The 19,898-nt window shown below is 40.0% G+C and overlaps 1 protein-coding gene across 1 annotated transcript in view; it reads right to left on the reverse strand.

Moving 5' to 3' along the window:
* VCPIP1 (valosin containing protein (p97)/p47 complex interacting protein 1) overlaps positions 1 to 19,898 on the reverse strand; it is a 40,640-nt gene that overhangs the window by 12,135 nt on the left and 8,607 nt on the right. Inside the window, exon 2 of the mRNA XM_011976477.1 lies at positions 12,758 to 12,844. Within this exon, the coding sequence (XP_011831867.1) occupies positions 12,758 to 12,844 (87 nt within the window). The remainder of the gene's footprint in view (positions 1 to 12,757; positions 12,845 to 19,898) is intronic.

The following is a 19,898-nucleotide window of genomic DNA, read 5'->3' on the forward strand; positions in this document are numbered from 1 at the left end:
AAAACTAAATTTGCCATTCATTTCTTCATTTGTCTGTACAAAAACCTGCAAGAAAACTTACTATATACGTATATATAGTGGGGGACAGGGTCTCACTCTGTCAACCAGGCTGGAGTACAGTGGTGTGATCATGGCTCACTGCAGCCTCTACCTCCTGGGCTCAAGCGATCCTCCCACCTCAGCCTCACCTGCAGCTGAGACTATGGGCGCATGCCACCACACCTGGCCAATTTTTGTATTTTTAGTAGAGACAAGGTTTTGTCATGTTGCCCAGGCTGGTCTCGAACCCCTGGGCTCAAGCAATCTGTCCACCTTGGCCTCTCAAAATGCTGGGATTACAGGCATGAGACACCACACCTGGCCAAAAACACCATATTTTAAGTCAATTAATTTTATTCTATTTTTTGTTGTTGGGGTTGGGGGGAATGGAGTCTGCTCTCAACTCTGTTGCCCAAGCTGGAGTGCAGTGGTGCAATCTCGGCTCACTGCAGCCTCCTCCCCCCAGGTTCAAGCGATTCTCATGCCTCAGCCTCCTGAGTAGCTAGGATTAGAGGTGCCTGCCGCCATACACAAATAATTTTTGCATTTTTTGTAGAGACAGCATTTCACCATGTTGGCCAGGTTAGTCTCGAACTCCTAACCTCAAGTGATCTGCCCACCTAGGCCTCCCAAAGTGCTGGGATTATAGGCATGGGCCACCGTACCTGGCCTGAGCCAGTTAATTTTAGAATACCTTTCCAAAAATGAAGAACAGAAATAGTAATAGTATAGTTTAGTTATAATGGGCAATACTGTTTTTCAAATGTAGATGTAACCATCTGTATGTTAAGGTGGATTTGAATAAAATAAGAGAGTTATGTATGTTCCTTTCCTGTTTTTGGAAGACGGAGGTAAATGGCTGAGGTTGAGAGGGGCTTGATATGTTTTGATTCTTTGACCACAGGATGATGATGAGGAGGAGGATGATGATAATTATAAAATGGGAGCTAAATGATGAGAACATATGGACACAAAGAGGGGAATAACAACACACACTTGGACCTTTCGGACGGTAGAGGGTGAGAGGAGGGAGAGGATCAGGTGGGTGCTAGGCTAAATATATGAGTGATGAAATAATCTGTACAACAAATCCCCATGACACAAGTTTACCTAGGTAACAAATCTGCACTTGTATCCCTGAACTTAAAAATAACAGTAATCACTTGCTACATGAATCTGTTATAAAAATACAGAGAAAAATTTACCACAAATATCAGAAAAAATTCTATTTTGGAAGGTACTTTTCTGAGGATGATCTATTTTAAATGGCTGTGTTACAGTCAGAATTTTAATTTTGCAAACAATAGCTGGAATTCTAGTAACAACAACAAACATTTGCTAAGTTTTTATTAGGTACCAGATCTTCTGCTAACTGGTGTATATCCACTATCTCCTTTGATCCTCACAATCACCCCGACATTATCATACTCACTTTACAAATAAACTGACACTTAGAAGTCAGAGTGCAATGCATCCAGAATTTGATCTCCAATGTTCTGACTCTGATACAGAAAGGAGGTGGGGAAATACTAGGCAGAAAAGGGCAGGGTCCCTGGTGGTGGCCTACCCTCAAGCCCAGACCTGCGGCCCAAAGTGAGAACATGTATTCCTGTTTTTCCGCTCAAATGTTGCTTTTTGGCCTGCCCTGCCCCCTTTCCTGTACCCATAAAAACCCCAGGCAGACCAGCAGACTGGCAGAGAAGGACAGAAGAGAAGAAAACAGCTGGATGTCACAGAGAAGTAGCTTGACTTCAGAGGGATAGCTTGACGGGGGTACTTCAGAGAAGAGTTTGGCTGGGGACAGCTGAACTCCAGGGGAAGACCACCTTTCCACTCCATCCCCTTTCCAGCTCCCCACCCCACTGAGAGCCACTTCCACCACTCAAAATCCTCCACATTCAGCACCCTTCAATTTATTCGTGCAACCTGATTCTTTCTGGATGCCAGACAAGAACTTGGGTACCAAGAGGGTGGGTGCAAAAGGCTGTCATCCTGACCCTCCACTGAGCTGTTAAACATGCTATCAGTGGAGGGGAAAGTTAAAACAGCACACTGTAACACATGCCCTCTGGGGCCCTGGGGGTCACAGGTACCCCGCTAGACGCTGCTGCAGGGCCGCACAGAGTTCTACTCCTGCCGGTGCCCAGAAGCACTCGTCCAGGCCTCTGTATCTGCTGCCTGTCCCATGAAGGGTTGAGAGCTGCGGGCTGAGTAAGCAAGCCAACCCCTTCACAAGCCCCTCCAAGGGGTCAAGGGAACTATCCCGTTTCAACTCCAGAGCTCTAAACTACCTCTTAATGATAAATACCACATGCAACATTCTAAGAAATATGACCACTCTATTGAGATACAGTTCACATACAATTCACCTATTTTAAGTGTATAACCAAATGGTTTGGGATATATATGTAGTTTTTTTGGAGACAGAGTTTCCCTCTATCACCCACGCTGCAGTGTGGTAGTGCCATCATAGCTTGCTGCGACCTGGACTCAAGAGATCCTTCCGCCTCAGCCTCCCAAAGTACTGGGATTACAGGCATGAGCTACTGTGCATGGCCAGCTTTTAGCGTATTCACAGAGTTGTGGAACTTTTAGAACAGTTTCATCACCCCAAAAAGAAACCCTGAACCTTAGCAGTCATTCCCTCTACCTCATTCTCAGCCCTAGGGAAGTCACTGATTGACTCTCTGTTTCTCTAAGTGTTCCTATTCTGGATATTTCACTATATGCTCTTCTGTGACTGGCTTCTTTCATATGGCATAATGTTTTCAAGGTTTGTCCATGATGTACTGAGTACCAATACTTTACTACTTTTTATTGCCAAATAATACTCCACTGTATGGCTATACCACATTTTATTTATCCAATCATCAGTTGATGGACATTTTAGTAACTTCCGTTTTAGGCTATGATGAATAATGCACCTACAAACATTTGTGTACAAATTTTGTGTGGACCTATGTTTCCATTTTTCTTGAGTATACCCCTAAGAATAGAACTGCCGGATCATAGAGTAACTCTACGTTTAATCTTTTGAGGTACTGCCAGAATTCCCAAGTGGCTGCACCATTTTTACATTCTTACCAGCAGTGTATGAGGGTTCCAACTTCTATATATTCTCGCCTACAATGCTTATTATGTGACTTTTGGACCACAGCCAGACTAGTGAGTATGAAGTATTATACCATCCCATTTTTGTTTTGATTTGCATTCCCCTGATGACTAATGATGTTGAGCATCTTTTCACGTGTGATTGGCCATTTATATATTTTCTCTGGAGAAAAATCTATTCATATCTTTTGCAGATTTTTAACTGTTATTTGTCCTTTTGTTTAGTTGTAAGAGTTCTTTATATTCTAGATAAAAATTCATTCTCAGATATACGGTTTGCAAAAATTTTCTCCCATTCTGTGGGTTGTGTATTTATTTTCTTGATGGTATAATTTGTAGCACAGAAGTTTGCTTTTTATTTACTTTTTTCTCTTCTTATTTATGCTTTTATTTTCATATCTAAGATTATGCCTAATCCAGGTCAATACATTTTATGCCTATGTTTTCTTCTAAGAGTTTTCTAGTTTTAGCAAGTAAACTTAGGTCTTTGATCCATTTTGAATTAATTTTGTATATGGTGTGAGGTAGAGGTCAAACCTGAGGTAGACATCAAACTTCAATATTTTGCATGCTGATATCTAATTGTCTGAGGATCACTTGTTGAAGACTATTCTTTCCCTACTGAATTGTCTCAGCACCACACTTAACATTTAAAAAATAATTTCAAACTAGAAACAAAACTATTTTGAAAATAGTAAAGATAACCATCCCCATGCCACCCTCTTATCCTTCAACCCCCTCCCATACACAAAACACAACTGAAGGAAGTTATTTGCAATTGCATGGAAGACAGTGCATATCGATCCAGATTACTGGAATCTCCCATAATCAATCCTAATTAAATACTAACTTCTAAAAACCACTGATTAGTATCAATATATGTCAGAAATTAGAATTTAAAAAAAAAAAAAAAAAAAGTAGAATGAAAGATAAAAAGTTTAAACGGGATGTAAAAAGGCCAGGCACAGTGGCTCACGCCTGTAATCTCAGCACTTTGAGAGGCCGAGGTGGGCAGATCACCTAAGGTCAGGAGTTCTAGACCAGCCTGGCCAACATGGCAAAACCCCATGTCTACTAAAAACACAAAAATTAGCCAGGCATGGTGGCACGTGCCTTTAATCCCAGCTACTCGGGAGGCTGAGGCGGGAGAATCACTTGAACTCGGGAGATGGAGGTTAAAGTGAGCTGAGATTGTGGCACTGCACTCCAACCTAGGCAACAGAGTGAGACTTCATCGCAAAAAGAAAGAAAGAAAAAAAAAGGATATTAAAAAAAAGGGAAGGGAAGGGATGCTTAGAGAGAAATTTATAGCTTTAAATGCCTACATTAAAAAAAAATCTGTAGGCTGGGCATGGTGCCTCATGCCTGTAATCTCAGCACCTTGGCAAGCCAAGCTGGGTAGATCTCTTAAGGCCAGGAGTTCAAGACTAGCCTGGCTAACATGAAGAAACCCCGTCTCTACTAAAAATACAAAAATTAGCTGGGCATAGTGGCACATGCCTGTAATCCCAGCTACTCAGGAGGCTGAGGCACGAGAATTGCTTGAATCCAGGAGGCAGAGGTTGCAGTAAGCCAAGATTGCACCACTGCACTCCAGCCCGGGCAACAGATTGAGACTCTGTCTCAAAAAATAAAATAAAGAAATTAGGAAAAAAAAGAGCGAATTAAACCTAAAGCAGGCATAAGGAAGGAAAAAACAAAAACAAACAAACAAAAAAAAACCATGAAAGTAGAAATCAATGAAACTGAAATCAGAAAAATAACAAACAAAAAAAACCCTATGAATCCAAACGTTTCTTTGAAAAGATCAACAGCCAGACCAGACAGCCAAAAAGAAAAGAAAAAAGAGGCACAAGTTGCCAAGATCAGAAATAAAAGAACTGCAGATTCTACAGACATTAAAAGGACAACAATAGGGGAATATTAGAAACAAGTTTATGCCAACACAGCTGATAACTTGGATGAAGTGCACAGATTTCTTGAAAGACAAAACTAACAAAGCTTACTCAAGAAGAAATAGATAATTTTAAGAGTATTCTATTAAAGAAATTAAATTTGTAGTTAAAAAACTGCCCAGTAAAGAAAACTCCAAGCAAAGATGGCTTCACTGGTGAATTCTACCAGTTAAAATAAAACTATTATAAAATCTACCAGAAAACAGAAGAAAAGAGGAGGTAAAGCTTCTCAATGCTATTTTATAAAGCCAACATTACCCTGATTAAACAGTCATTACAAGAAAACTACAGATAATTATCCTTCCTAAACACAATCACAAAAACACTCAACAAAATATTAGCAAATGAAATCCAGCAAGTAAAGTTGGTTCAACATTCAAAAAAATCAATGTAATTCACACTATCAACAAACCAAAAGAGAAAAACCATATGATCATCTTGATACATTTAGGAAAAGAACATCTGACAAAATTCAACATCCACTCATAATATAAACTCGCAACAAACCCAGGAATAGAAAGAAATATCCTCAATCAATCCTCAGTCTTACAAAAGGTATCTCTGAAAAACCTGCAAGCTGAATGCTTCCAAGATATGGAAAAAGGAAATAATGTCTACTCTCACCATTCCTACTCAACACTGAACTGAAGGTCCTAGCCATTGCTAATAAAATTGTCTTTTATTTCCAAAAGACATGATGATCTACATAGACAACGATCTGTTAAAAGTTGCTAAAATATGTGAGTTTAGCAAGGTCACACACGGGGTACAAGGGCAATTAAGGGCAATGTTAAAAAAAAAAAAAACAATTTTAGGCCAGGTGCAGTAAAAAAAACAATTTTAGCCCAGGTTTACAACTGTAATCCTAGCACTCTGGGAGGCTGAGGCGGGCAGATTACTTTGAGCTCAGGAGTTTGAGACCAGGCTGGGCAATATAGTGAAACCCTGTCTCTACAGAAAATACAAAAATTAGCCAGGTGTGGTGGCCCATGCCTGTGGTCCCAGCTACTTGGGAGGCTGAGGCTGGAGAATCGCTTGAGCCCAGTTGGTGGTGAGCCACGGGTTGTGGGGGTTGCAGTGAGCTAAGACTGCGCCACTGCACTCCAGCCTGGGCAACAGAGTGAGACCCTATATCCAAGAAAAGGAAAAAAAGAGGCCAGGCATGGTGGCTCATGCCTATAATCTCAGCACTTTGGGAGACTGAGGCAGGCAGATCACGAGGTCAGGAGTTCGAGACCAGCTTGGCCAACATAGTGAAACCCCATCTCTACTAAAAATAAAAAAATTAGCTAGGCATTGTTGTGTGCACCTGTAGTCTCAGCTACTCGGGAAGCTGAGGCAGGAGAATCGCTTGACCTCAGGAGGCGGAGGTTGTGCTGAGCCAAGATCGTGCCACTGCACTCCAGCCTGGGCAACAGAGCAAGACTCCATCTCAAAAAACAAAACAAAAGATAAAGAAAAAAGCAAGCCAATTTTATTTCTATGTACTAGAAATGAACAATAGGAAATCTGACATTTGTAGAAGCATCTTTTACGGTATCATCCAAAAAACAAGTATTCATGGTGATTTACACTAACAAACTATGTGCCAGACCTATATGCTGTAAACTATAAAATTTTGATGAGAGATATTAAAGACTTAATGAAGAAATATAACATTTTTGCATTTTTGGTCAGGCACAGTGGCTCATGCCTATAATCTCAGAACTTTAGGAGGCTGAGGCAGGAGATGCCTTAAGTCCAGGAGTTCAAGACTAGCCTGGGCAATACGGCAAAATCCTGTCTCTACAAAAAAAAACACAAAAATTGGCAGGGTGTGGTGGTGCACACCTGTAGTCCTTGCTACTCAGGAGGCCGAGATGGGAGATCAACTGAGTGAGGAAGGTCAACGATGCAGTAAGCTGTGATTGTATCACTGCATTCCAACCCAGGTAACAAAGTGGGACCCTGTCTCAATAAAACCAAAAACAAGAAATATAACATCTTCATGAATCAAAAGACTCAATGTTGTCAAAATATCAACTATCCCCAATTTGATCTATACAGATACTCCTTAACTTACAATGGGTTACAGCCAGATAAACTCACGGTCAAAATGCATTTTTTTTGAGACAGTCTTGCTTTGTCACCCAGGCTGGAGTGCCAGCGGTGTGATCTCGGCTCACTGCAACCTCCGCCTCCTGGGTTCAAGGGATTCTCCTGCCTTAGCCTCCCAAATAGCTGGGATGACAGGCGCATGCCACTGCACCTGGCTAATTTTTGTATTTTTAGTAGAGATGGGGTTTCACCATGTTGGCCAGGCTGGTCTCAAACTCTTGACCTCAAGTGATCCGCTTGCCTCGGCCTCCCAAAGTGCTGGGATAACAGGCCACTGCACCTGGCCCAAAATGCATTTAATACCGTGATAAACCCATCATAAAGTCAAAAAATCCTAAATCAGGCACGGCCTGTATATTCAAATGCAGTAACAATAAAAATCCCAGCGGACTCTTTTTGAAGAAATCAAGCTGATTCTAAAATTTATACGGATAGGCCAGGCACAGTGGCTCACACCTGTAATCCCAATACTTTGGGAGGCTGAGGAAGGCAGATCACTTGAAGTCAGGAGTTTGAGATCAGCCTGACCAACATAGTGAAACCTTGTCTCCACAAAAATAACAAAAATTAGCCAGGTGTGGTGGCATATGCCTGTAATCCCAGCTACTCAGGAGGCTGGGACAGGGAAGAATTGCTTGAACCCAGGAGATGGCGGTTGTAGTGACCTGAGATGGTGCCACAGTACTCCATCCAACCTGGGTGACGGAGTGAGACTCCATCTCAAAAAAATAAATAAATACAGGAGTTCGAGACCAGCCTGGCCAACATGGTGAAACCCCGTCTCTACTAAAAACACAAAAAATTAGCCAGCTGTGGTGGTGTGCACCTGTAATCCGAGCTACTTGGGAAGCTGAGACAGGAGAATCGCTTGAACCTGGGAGGCAAAGGTTGCAGTGAGCCAAGATCGCACCACTGCACTCCAGCCTAGGTGAAAGAGCAAGACTCTGTCTCAAAAATAAATAAATAAGTAAATTAAATAAATAAATAGGCCAGGCGTGGTGGCTCACGCCTATAATTCCAGCACTTTGGGAGGCCAAGGCGGATGGATCATGAAGTCAAGAGTTCAAGACCAGCCTAGCCAAGATGGTAAAACCCCGTCTCTACTAAAACTACAAAAATTAGCCAGGCGTGGTGGCAGGCGTCCGTAATCCCAGCTAGTTGGGAGGCTGAGGCAGGAGAATGGCTTGAACCTGGGAGGCAGAGGTTGCAGTGAGCCAAGACTGCAACACTGCACTCCAGACAGAGTAAGACTTCATCTCAAAAAAATAAGCAGGTAAGTAAATAAATAAATAAATAAAATAAAATTTATATGGATAAACAAAGGACTCAGAACACCCAAAACAATTCTGAAAAAGAAAAAAAGATGGAGGACTCACACTGATTTCAAGAATAACTATAAGATACAATAATCAGGATGCTATACTGGAGAAAGGAGAGACATAGATCAACAAAACAGAAAAGAGATTCTAGAAATACTAATAGAACCACACATATAGTCAGTTGATTTAAGAAAAAGTAATTTCACTGAGGTATACTGTGCATATCACATAATTCATCCTTTTCAGGTGTATGACTCATGGTCAACTGATTTTTGACAAATATACCAAAATAATCCAATGGATAACATAAAGCCTTTTCAACAAATGGTGCTGGAACAACTGGGCATCCATACATTAAAAAATGAGCCTTGACCCATACCCTGTGATATATTAAAAAATCAACTTGAAATAGATCATAAACCTAAATATAAAACCTAAAACTATAAACTCCTAGAAGAAAACACAATTGATCCTCCCACCTCAGCCTCCTGAGTAGCTGGGACCACAGGCACACATCACCACGCCCAACTATTCTTCATATTTTTAGTAGGGACGGGGTTTCATCATGTTTCCCAGTCTGGTCTTGAACTCCTGAGCTCAGGGAATCCGCTCACCTTGGCCTCCCAAAGTGCTGGGAATACAAGTGTGAGCCACAGTACCTGGCCAGTTACAGGTCTTTTAAAATGTGACACATCTATATCATGGACTACTACTCAGCAACAAAAAGGAATAAAATCTAGTTATTTGAAGTGTTTTTAAAAAACGAAGGAATAAACTAATACATGCAACAAGACAGATCTCAAAAGCATATTAAAACATAAATAGGCACATTTTTTCTGTATAGGGCAACATTTGTGCACCATATGGTTTCTTTCACAAGTATTCAATTCTGCCACTGTAATGTGAAAGCAGCCACAGACATGTAAACATGAGTGTGGCTGTGCTCCAGTGAAACTGTCTATCTATCTATCTATAATCTATCCGATCTAATTGATAATTTATCTAATCTATCTATCATCCATCCACTACCTATCTAATCTATCATCTATCTGATCTATCTAATCCATCATGTATGTATCTAATCTATCTACTCTATTATCTATCTATCTATCTATCTATCTATCTATCTATCTATCTATCTATCTATCTATCTATCTATCCATCCATCCATCCTCACTCTGTCACCCAGGCTGGAGTGCAGTGGCATGATCTTGGCTCACTGCAACCTCCGCCTCCTGGGTTCAAGCAATTCTCAGGTCTCAGCTTCCCAAGTAGCTGGGACTACGGTCGTGCACCACCACACCCAGCTAATTTTTTTGTATTTTTTGAAGAGATGAGGTTTTACCATGTTGGACAGGCTAGTCTCACACTCCTAGCCTCAAGTTATCTGCCCAACTCGGCCTCCCAAAGTGCTGGAATTACAGGCGTGAGCCACTGTGCTCAGTCCCAGTAAAACTTTTAAGTATTCAGCCAGGTACAGCGGCTCACGCCTGTAATTCCAACACTTTGGGAGGCTGATGCAGGAAGATCACCTGAGCTCAGGAATCCGAGACAAGCCTAGGCAACATAGTGAGACCTTGTCTCTACAAAAAATTTTAAAAAAATTAGTAGGGCATGATGGCGCATGCCTGTAGTCCCAGCTACTCAGTAGGGTAAGGGATGAGGATCACTTGAGCCCAGAGGATTGGGGCTGGAGGCTGCAGTGAGTCACAATCATACCACTGCACTCCAGCCTGGGCAATAGAGCAAGACCCTGTCTCAAAACTAATAATAATAATAATAAATTATATAAACAAGCAGCAGGTCAGGTGCAGAGGCTCATGCTTGTAATCTGTCGCTTGTAATCCTAGCACTTTGGGAGGTCGAGGCGGGAGGACTGCTCGAGCTCAGGAGTTCAAGACCAGCCTGGGCAACATGGCAAAACCCCATCTCAACTAAAAATACAAAAAATTAGCTGGGTATGGTGGCAAATGGCTGTGGTCCCGGCTACTTGGGAGGCTGAGCTGGGAGGATCACCTAAGCCCAGGAGGTCAAGGCTGCAGTGAGCCATAACTGGGCCACTGCACTCCAGTCCAGGAGATAGAGTGAGACCTTGTCTCTAAAACAAAAAAACAGGCAGCAGATTTGAGATGGCCGCACAGGCCACAGTTTGCCAATTCCTGTGCTAAATTAAAGATGCCAGACACAAAAAGTCACACTATAGGATTCTATTTACATGGTAATATGAAAAAGGCAAACATATTGGGGCAGAATCAAATGAATGGTTGCCAGGGTCTGGGATTGAGGAGAGTTGACTACAAAGAGGCACAAGAAAACTTTTTGGAGTGATGGAAATATTCTGTATCTTGATTACAGTGGTGGTGTTGGTTACATGACTATATATGCTATATATATATGTTTGTCAAAATTCATATACAGTATACAAAATTTGTATACTTTTAAGTCTGAAAAGGATGAATTTTACTGTTTATAAATTATGCCTCAATAATCCTGTCTTAAAAGAAAAAAACAAGGCATTTTTTTGGTCTCTGATTAAAGAAAAACCAAGAGAAGAAAACATCTTTTAGAAAATTATCAACATTAATTATCGAGAAAATTCAAACACTGGATATTTGGTGACATTAAAAATAACTGTTCTTTTTTTAGGCTGTAATAATTTTTCTTTTTTAAAGAGTTCTTATCTTTAGAAATACATATTGAAGTTCAAAGGAGAAAATGAGAAGGAAAAAAAGGAAACATGTACCAATGTACTTACAGGTGAAATTATAGTATATCTGAGATCTACTTTAAAATAGTCCAATTAAAAAGGGGACACAGATGTACTAATCATTATTGAGGCTGGGTAGTAGGTAAATGGGGGTTCATTATATTATTCTTGCTACTTTTGTATATGTTTGAATATTTCTACAACAACCAAGTTGAAAGGAAAAAAAAGTGTATGAGGAAGAGATGAAAACAACAAAACAGATTATGCAATTAATGTCTACAATGGCCAGGTAGGTGAAATATATAAGCCAGAGCGGTAAGTCTGGGGCCGAAAGCATTAACATAAAATCTTTGAAAAAAATGTGTCAAGTCCAAACACATGGCCTGGCAACCTCTCTCTTAAGACCACTCTGAAGATACAGACATACACTTGTACACAAGTCTGTCTTTACAAACAATGTATGTACAACGTGAAAGAAGCTAAATGTATAATGAGCTGTATCCTAGAACTTAGAAAGCAATCAGATATATGCTAAATATGGCCAAACATAACAACAACAACACAAATATTATCTGGTTCTTGAATACTAGCATTATAAACAAATCTGCTTCTAATTTCACAATTTGTCTTTAGTTGTTAAGAATCATACACATGGCTAGGCGTGGTGGCTCACGCCTGTAATCCCAACACTTTGGGAGGCCGAAGCGGGCAGATCACCTGAGGTCAGTAGCTTGAGACCAGCCTAGCCAACATGGTGAGACCCTGTCTCTACTAAAAAAAAAAACACAAAAAATTAGCCAGGCGTGATGGCAGGCGCCTGTAAGCCCAGCTACTCAGGAGGCTAAGGCAGGAGAATTGCTTGAACCCCGAGGTGGAGGTTGCAGTGAGCCAAAAGCATGCCATTGCACTCCAGCCTGGGGAACAGGAGCAAGACTTCATCTAAAAAAAAAAGAAAAAAAAAAGAATCATACACATGGCCGGGCACAGTGGCTCACGCCGGTAATCTCAACACTTTGGGAGGCCGAGGTGGGCAGATTACCTGAGGTCGGGAGTTCAAAACCAGTCTAACCAAATGGAGAAACCCCATCTCTACTAAAAATACAAAATTAGCCAGGCGTGGTAGCACATGCCTGTAATCCCAGCCACTCGGGAAGCTGAGGCAGGAGAATCGCTTGAACCCAGGAGGCAGAGGTTGCAGTGAGCCAAAATCGCGCCATTGCACTCCAGCCTGGGCAACAAGAACGAAACTCCATCTCAAAAAAAAAAAAAAAAAAAAAGAATCATACACCCATACACATAATTTAAATGAGAAAAGAATAGCAACAAAGTGATAGATTTTTAGTAATACTAGCAGAAAACATAGCTGACCATGTCAGGGTAATAATCCATTTTAACTAGGCAAACTGCTAAAGAATATAAACCTAAAATTAACTTTGAAAATATTTTAGTAGAAAACTATATGAGCTTTCTTAATCTTGAAATAGCTTCAGTAGAGCTATTATTTAAGAATAAAATCAAATTAACTATACCCATGGTTTTCTTCATAATACTGTAGAACACACCACCCTGCTGAAACATGTGAGGAAGTCCCTTTGCATAAGACCATACATCTTCTCCTGTAAGACAAAAACAGATACAGTATTAGCAACAAACAAAAGAGTTCCATCCCGGGCTGCTTTAGTAAAGATTAACCTAGAATAAACATCAAGGCAGAGCTCCTAAATAAGTGAAACACCCTGATACGCCATAGAGAGATGATACTGAGTGACAGGATTGTGGCATACTAGAAAATGCACGGCCTATCTAACTGTGCCAGTCACTGACAAGGGCTGTCACAGAAGAGTGCATGCCTAGCGTTTCAAGACCATGTGGCTTTTCAAGAGAAGCCCAAAATTCAAGTTTTTAATATGAATTCTCCCAATTTTAAAATATAGGAACTAATTAAAAAGTGTCTTTAAAATCACATGAGTCAACAAACATGGTGGCTCATGCCTGTAACCCCAGTACTTTGGGGGGCTATGGATAGCTTGAGTTCAGGAGTTCCAATACCAGCTTTGGCAACGTGACGAAACTCCATCTCTACCAAAATAAACAAATAAATAAATAGCCGGACGTGGTGGCGTGTGCCTGTCATCCCAGCTACTTAGAGGGCTGAAGCAGTGGAGTGGCCAGGGGGAATCCCTTGTGCAGAGAAGGTCAAGGCTGCAGGGAGCAGTGTTTGCATCACTGCACTCTACCCTGGGTGACAAAGTGAGACCCTGTTTCAAAAAAAGAAGAAACAAAACCATGAGTCAAGGTAGTCAATATTATGATGAACAAAATAGATCTGAAGACTCAATCCAGCTCAAAGGAAACTAGTCTGTAAACTCTGTACTAGAACAGATAAGATTATTAAAAGATATTTTTGGGCCAGGCATGGTGGCTCACTCACGCCTGTAATCCCTCACTTTGGGAGGCCGAGGCGGGCAGATCACCTGAGGTCTGGAGTTCAAGACCAGCCTGGCCAACATGGTGAAACCCCGTCTTTACTAAAAATACAAAAATTAGCTGAACGTGGTGGCGCGCACCTGTAGTTCCAGCTACTTGGGAGGCTGAGGCAGGAAAATAGCTTGAACCCAGGAGGTTGAGGTTGCAGTGAGCCGAGATCGTGCCATTGCTCTCCAGACTGTGCTATAAGAGCAAAACTCTCTCTCAAAAAAAAGAAAAGAGACATTTTTGAAAGTAAAATACAAAATTGTAAATATAAATCTTATATTTATATTAAAACCAAGAAACAAACAGAAGGGGCTATTTCAATACTTATTTCAGTAAGAAATTTCAAATAAAATGTAAAGAATGATCATCACTGTTGAAGAAATCAATAAATAATGGCAGGAACATAACAGTTACTATGGCTGTTTCTATTTGTTTCTTTATAGTTTACATTCTAATCTGCTAATGTATATGTACTACTTTTATAATCAGGAAGTTTTTAATTTTAACAAAAAAAGTTAACTTTTGTCTTCCCTACCTGAAGATTATATTGTTGGACCAGACCTCTGAATAATTGTGACTGACAGTGCTAATTAATCACTATGTACTTACAACATCTCAGAGTTCTAATCCCGCCTCACATTCATAAACAGGATATGACTTTGTGTGGCAGCTGGCTAAACTTACCTTCAGCACACCAGCTTAAAGTAGGTAAGTTTAAGAAGACTTGACAATTAAAGTTTCAGTTAATCAAAACATTTACTTATAAACACTTACTAATGATGCAGTTCTACTAGAATATCTATATTTAAGGGTGGACATACAGAAGTTTAATATTAATAAGAGTCTACAAATAAAGAAATATTAGTAACCACTGGTGGTCGCTCTGATTGCTGAGCTTACTATTAAACCTCACTTAGATAAATTATTTCTGTGAATGATAACCTTTCATTTTGTTATTGTCAATGTTGTCCTAAATGTACTTAATATTTTCTAAAATATTCTAGTATAGCATTTATTTGGAAGTCATATCAAAAAAATATACGGCGGTAATTTTTTTGATAAGAATCCAAACAGGGCTGGTCTGAAGGTAGTGAGTTATCTCAACTAACTGTTCAGTTACAGTTAGAACTGCTTGTTCTACCATTTCCCCCTTCTCACTACCTGCACTTGACTAGTCCAAACAAACAAAAACCACAAGAATCTGAATAGGTGCCAAAATGGTGAACTCCTCAGAACTGACCAACTGATTAATAAGAAAAATCACATCTCTTAGTACTTTACATACCTAGTTATTCATAATTTAAATAGGCAAATCACTTAACTCTACTGCAGTGTTTGTCAACCTTGTTTCCATTATCTCCCCCTAAGGAGCCTTTACAGGCATTATTTTTCTAGTCCTCCCCATGTCCTCATGATATCTGAATTACACATATATACTTTATATCTGCTTATGTACTGTATATATATCTTAGTTTTATATATTAATAAGATTTTTTCACCCTTTCTCCAAGAACAAATTTTCACCCCCTTCAAAGCAATATGGCCCCACTGTTCTATTACTTTAAGGGAAATACCATGTAAGCCTCTACTGTCTACCAAGCTTTGAGCAGGCTCTTCACATAGTTTCATTAACTCATCACAACTAAGCTCTACGGAAAAGGAAACAAGCTCAGAGAGCTTAAATAACTCTTCCAAGATCACACAGCTAGTAAGTGCTAGAGCCAGGATTTGAATCTTGTATATCAGTCCAAAGTGTATACCCTCCTTTCCATTGACATTAAACCTCTACTGAAGGTCAAATTGGCCAGGCTCACACCTGTAATCCCCGCACATTAGGAAGCCAAGGCAGGCGGATTACCTGAGGTCAGGAGTTTGAGACCAGCCTGGCCAACATGGTGAAACTCCTTCTCTACTAAAAATACAAAAATTAGCCAGGCATGGTGGCACATGCCTGCTATCCTGGCTACTCTGGAGGCTGAGGCAGGAGAATTGCTTGAGCCCAGGAAACGGAGGTTGCAGTGAGCCGAGGTCGTGCCACAGCACTCCAGCCTGGCTGACAGAGACACTGTCTCACACACACAGGAAAAAAGGTCAAGTTGTTTTGGCAAATTTGAAAGAACTATTCAGTCTTTTCTTAATAGAAATTCACGGCATCAACAACTGGTTGGAGAAAAAAGTAGGTAATTTCTTTTGGTAAACAAATATCTCCACTGAAAGTCATGTTTGTTGGTAAGAAAAATGAGGAAAGGGATTAGAGATCAGGAAGCAGGGGTTTTGACACTTTGCACAAGTCCTGCACCACTCTCATATGGCTCTCCACTGCATTTCTCTCCAACCCTCCTAATGCCCAGGGTCAATGCCTGGATTACTGCCACTTCCTCACAGCTGGTTTCCCTTGAGTCTTATCCCCCATAAATCCCTCCACTATACAGTCTTCAGAGTTAAACCTATAATGGTTCCCCAATGCCATATGGCAAAGTCCAAGTTCCTTTTCCATGGCATACAAGGCACTCTAAGAGTTGGTCCTTGTCTTTCCCATCTGACATCATACCATACCTTTATTTTTACAATGTTATACCACCAAACAACTGTTCCTATTCCCTAAAGGCCAATAATCGTTACATATTATTTAAAACTCAATCTAGGTATCACTTCCTTTAGGATTCTTTGGAGTGTTGATTAGGTAGGTACCCTTATTTGATGCTTCTACGTATATGAATACCATAGCCCTTATCACACTTTAGGTTAACTAACTTTCCTGTTTTACCTTCTAGACTAGGTTTCCCTTTTATACTTTTCAGATTCAGGGAAAGGTCAGTGGCCTGACTTTTTACCCCCAGGGCCTGGCACAGTGCTGAACAGATGGCAGCACTCTTAGTATTGATTGAATGAATGTATAGATGCAAGCTTATCCAATCAGCCTTATTTTGTTGTTGTCCTGTTTTGTTTTGTTTTGTTTTGTTTTAGGCTTTTAGCAGCCTGAAGCTATGGTTTTAGTTTCTGTCTCTAGTGATAAGCAGAAAAGAGTGATGAGGAAGGGGCTCTAATGGTCCATCCCGAAACAAAAGCTAAGAACCCATAACTATATTCTCTCCCTTAGACACCCTTGACGGAGTGAATATTATAAATGAGGTTTTTCCTTTTAAACAGTGCCTGAAAGCAATCCAGAATAAACTTAATTGAAGCATCATGATGATAACCATTCTTCAATGTTACACATATAAAACACAACTAATGATTATATGCCAGTGACTTTTCCCTGAATCTTGTTTTCTCTTCAAGAATCTAATAAAAGAAAATAATAGCAAAAACAAAGGGAAATAGTTTTTCTAACATTTTATTTGAAAGCAAACTTTTAGAGAATAGGAACAGTTTGGAAAAGCTTCTAACAAATATGTTAATTTATATTTTTGTTAGTCTCCAATTATTTTTACTTTATAATCCAACTGTTTCTTCATACTACAAAAGTAAAAATACTTCTATCCAATGTACAGTGTATACATAAATACAGAAAAAAAACTATACTACTGCGAGCACCATAGATAACCTCTGTTAATTACCTTGCTTCCACAAATCCTTCCTCCTCATAACCTTCAACCTTCTACCTGACACAGTAGCTATATATGGCAGTGGTATTATGAACGTTTTTTCTTTTGGTTTATCCAATTTTTTTCCTATTTGATGTGAAGTAACTTTTGTTTAAAAATATGTTAAAATACATTTTTTAAAATGTATTTTTCTAATTTTTTCTAATAAAATTATAGAGTTAAAAGTTTAAAGTCATCATCAAAAAAAGATTAAGAGATTACCATTCTAATTTTTAAATTTTAGGTGTTTATTTATTTTTTGAAATAGGGTCTCGCTCTGTCACCTAGGCTGGAAAGTATTGGCTCAATCACGGTTCACTGCATGATCTCCTGAGCTCAAGCAATCCCCTCACCTCAGCTTCCTGAGAAGCTAGGACTACAGGCGTGTGCCACCACAGCTTGTAGAGACAGGGTCTCCCTGTGTTGCCGAAGCTAGTCTTGAATGCCTGGTCTCAGGCCATCCTCCTGCCTTGGCCTCCCAAAGTGCTAGGATTATAGGCATGAGCCACTGTGCCTAGCCTTCTAACTTTAAATATTTTAAAAGGCAATTTGAATTTTTTACTTTGCAATTTACGGGACAAAGCAGTAAATTTAAAAATCTAACACCTAAATGAAATATATTTTTGTTTTATTTATTTATTTATTTATTTTTGAGACGGAGTCTTGCTCTGTCACCTAGGCTGGAGTGCAGTGGCATGATCTTGGCTCACTGCAGTCTCTATCTCCTACGTTCCAGCAGTTCTCCTGCCTTACCCACCTGGGTAGCTGGGACTACAGACACAAACCACCACATCCGGCTAATTTTTGTGTTTTTAGTAGATACCGGATTTCACCACGTGGGCCAGGCTGGTCTCAAACTCCTGACCTCAGACAATCCACCCACCTCGGCCTCACAAAGTGCTGGGATTACAGGCGTGAGCCACCGCACCCAGCCTATTTCATTTTTGAGACAGAATCTTGCTCTGTCCCCCAGGCTGAAGTGCAGTGGAGCAATCTCTGTTCACTGAAACCTCCGCCTCCTGGGTTCAAGCAATTCTCATGCCTCAGCCTGCAAAGTAGCTGGGATTACAGGCGTGTGCCACCACTCTCAGCTAATTTTGTATTTTTAGTAGAAATGGGGTTTCCCCATGTTGGCCAGGCTAGTCTCAAACTCCTGATTTCAGACAATCTGTCCACCTCGGCCTCCCAAATTGCTGGGATTACAAGTGTGAGCCACCATGCCCAGCCAAAATGTATTTTTAAACCCCAAAAGAAATACCCAAAATGAACTCTGAAGTATTTATGACCATAAAGTACTTAACTTTATTTAAATTTAAAATTTAAAGAAACAATTCAAAATTGTTTAATAATTTGAATAAATGGTTCCAAATATAAAGTAGAAACACAGGACTGTTTCAACTAGACAGAATTCCAAAGGTATTTATTTGCTGAAAGAATTGTTGGCATCTCTCTAACCTTCCTGACGTAATCCTCGCATTTAAAAGTTTATCTACCCTACTGATAATCAAGATGGTTTATAAAAAAGGCATATCTGTTTCTTGTCTGAAATTCAGTCCCCTTAAGGGTATACAGTCACACAACTTTAGGGTCACCAGCGGCATTAATATTTTTATTATACACAGACATGCACACAAACTCAATAGTGTTTAAATGAGTACAGAGTCTGAAAGGACACATCCCAATTTATTAATAATGATTTTATCTGGGGAATACAAATGTTAAGAACTACCATATTTTATACGTACTTGAATTATTTGAATTTTAAAAATTATATTGTAATTGAAAAGATATTAAAAATAAAAGTGATCAAAGTAGTTGGAACAGAATCTATTATTATCTAGATTTCCTTTTCTATCTAGAAAGGAATAGCATCAACATTTGACTTAATCTTCAATTGTAATTATATAAAATCACCATTTACAATATATACATTTATCTTAAGATACATCTATGCATTATTTTTTATTCAACTTTATAACTGCTCTCCTATTACAAATATGCTACATATAAATCAACAGAAGGGCTACCAGAAGGCATAGAAAGAATGATATGCGGCCAGGCACAGTGGCTCACGCCTGTAATCCCAGCACTTTGGGAGGCTCAGGTGGGCAGATCACGATGTCAGGAGTTCGAGACCAGCCTGGCCAACATAGCAAAACCTTGTCTCTACTAAAAATACAAAAATTAGCCAGGCATGGTGGCAGGCCCTGTAATCCCAGCTACTCGGGAGGCTGAGGCAGGAGAATCGCTTGAACCTGGGAGGCAGAGTTGCAGTGAGCCAAGATTGCGCCATTGCACTCCAGCCTGAACGACAGAGCAAGGCTCTGTCTCGGATAAAAAAACAAAAAAAAAAGAAGAAGAATACGCATAAGCACTATCTAGATTTGAAGCTGCCCCTTTACCCAACATTTGAAAAAAAAAAAAATCAAGGTGCAATAATAATATTCAATTGTTGCCTAAAAAATAAGTGTCTCAGTCCCATGCGTGATTCTGGAAAATTCTTGCTTTTTTTTTTTTTTGAGACAGAGTCTCACTCTGTCGCCAGGCTGGAGTGCAGTGGCCCAATCTTGGCTCACTGATACCTCTACCTCTCGGGTTCAAGCAATTC

This window comes from Mandrillus leucophaeus, unplaced genomic scaffold (assembly GCF_000951045.1).
Source record: "Mandrillus leucophaeus isolate KB7577 unplaced genomic scaffold, Mleu.le_1.0 Scaffold167, whole genome shotgun sequence".
In the NCBI taxonomy this organism is placed as follows: Eukaryota; Metazoa; Chordata; class Mammalia; order Primates; family Cercopithecidae; genus Mandrillus; species Mandrillus leucophaeus.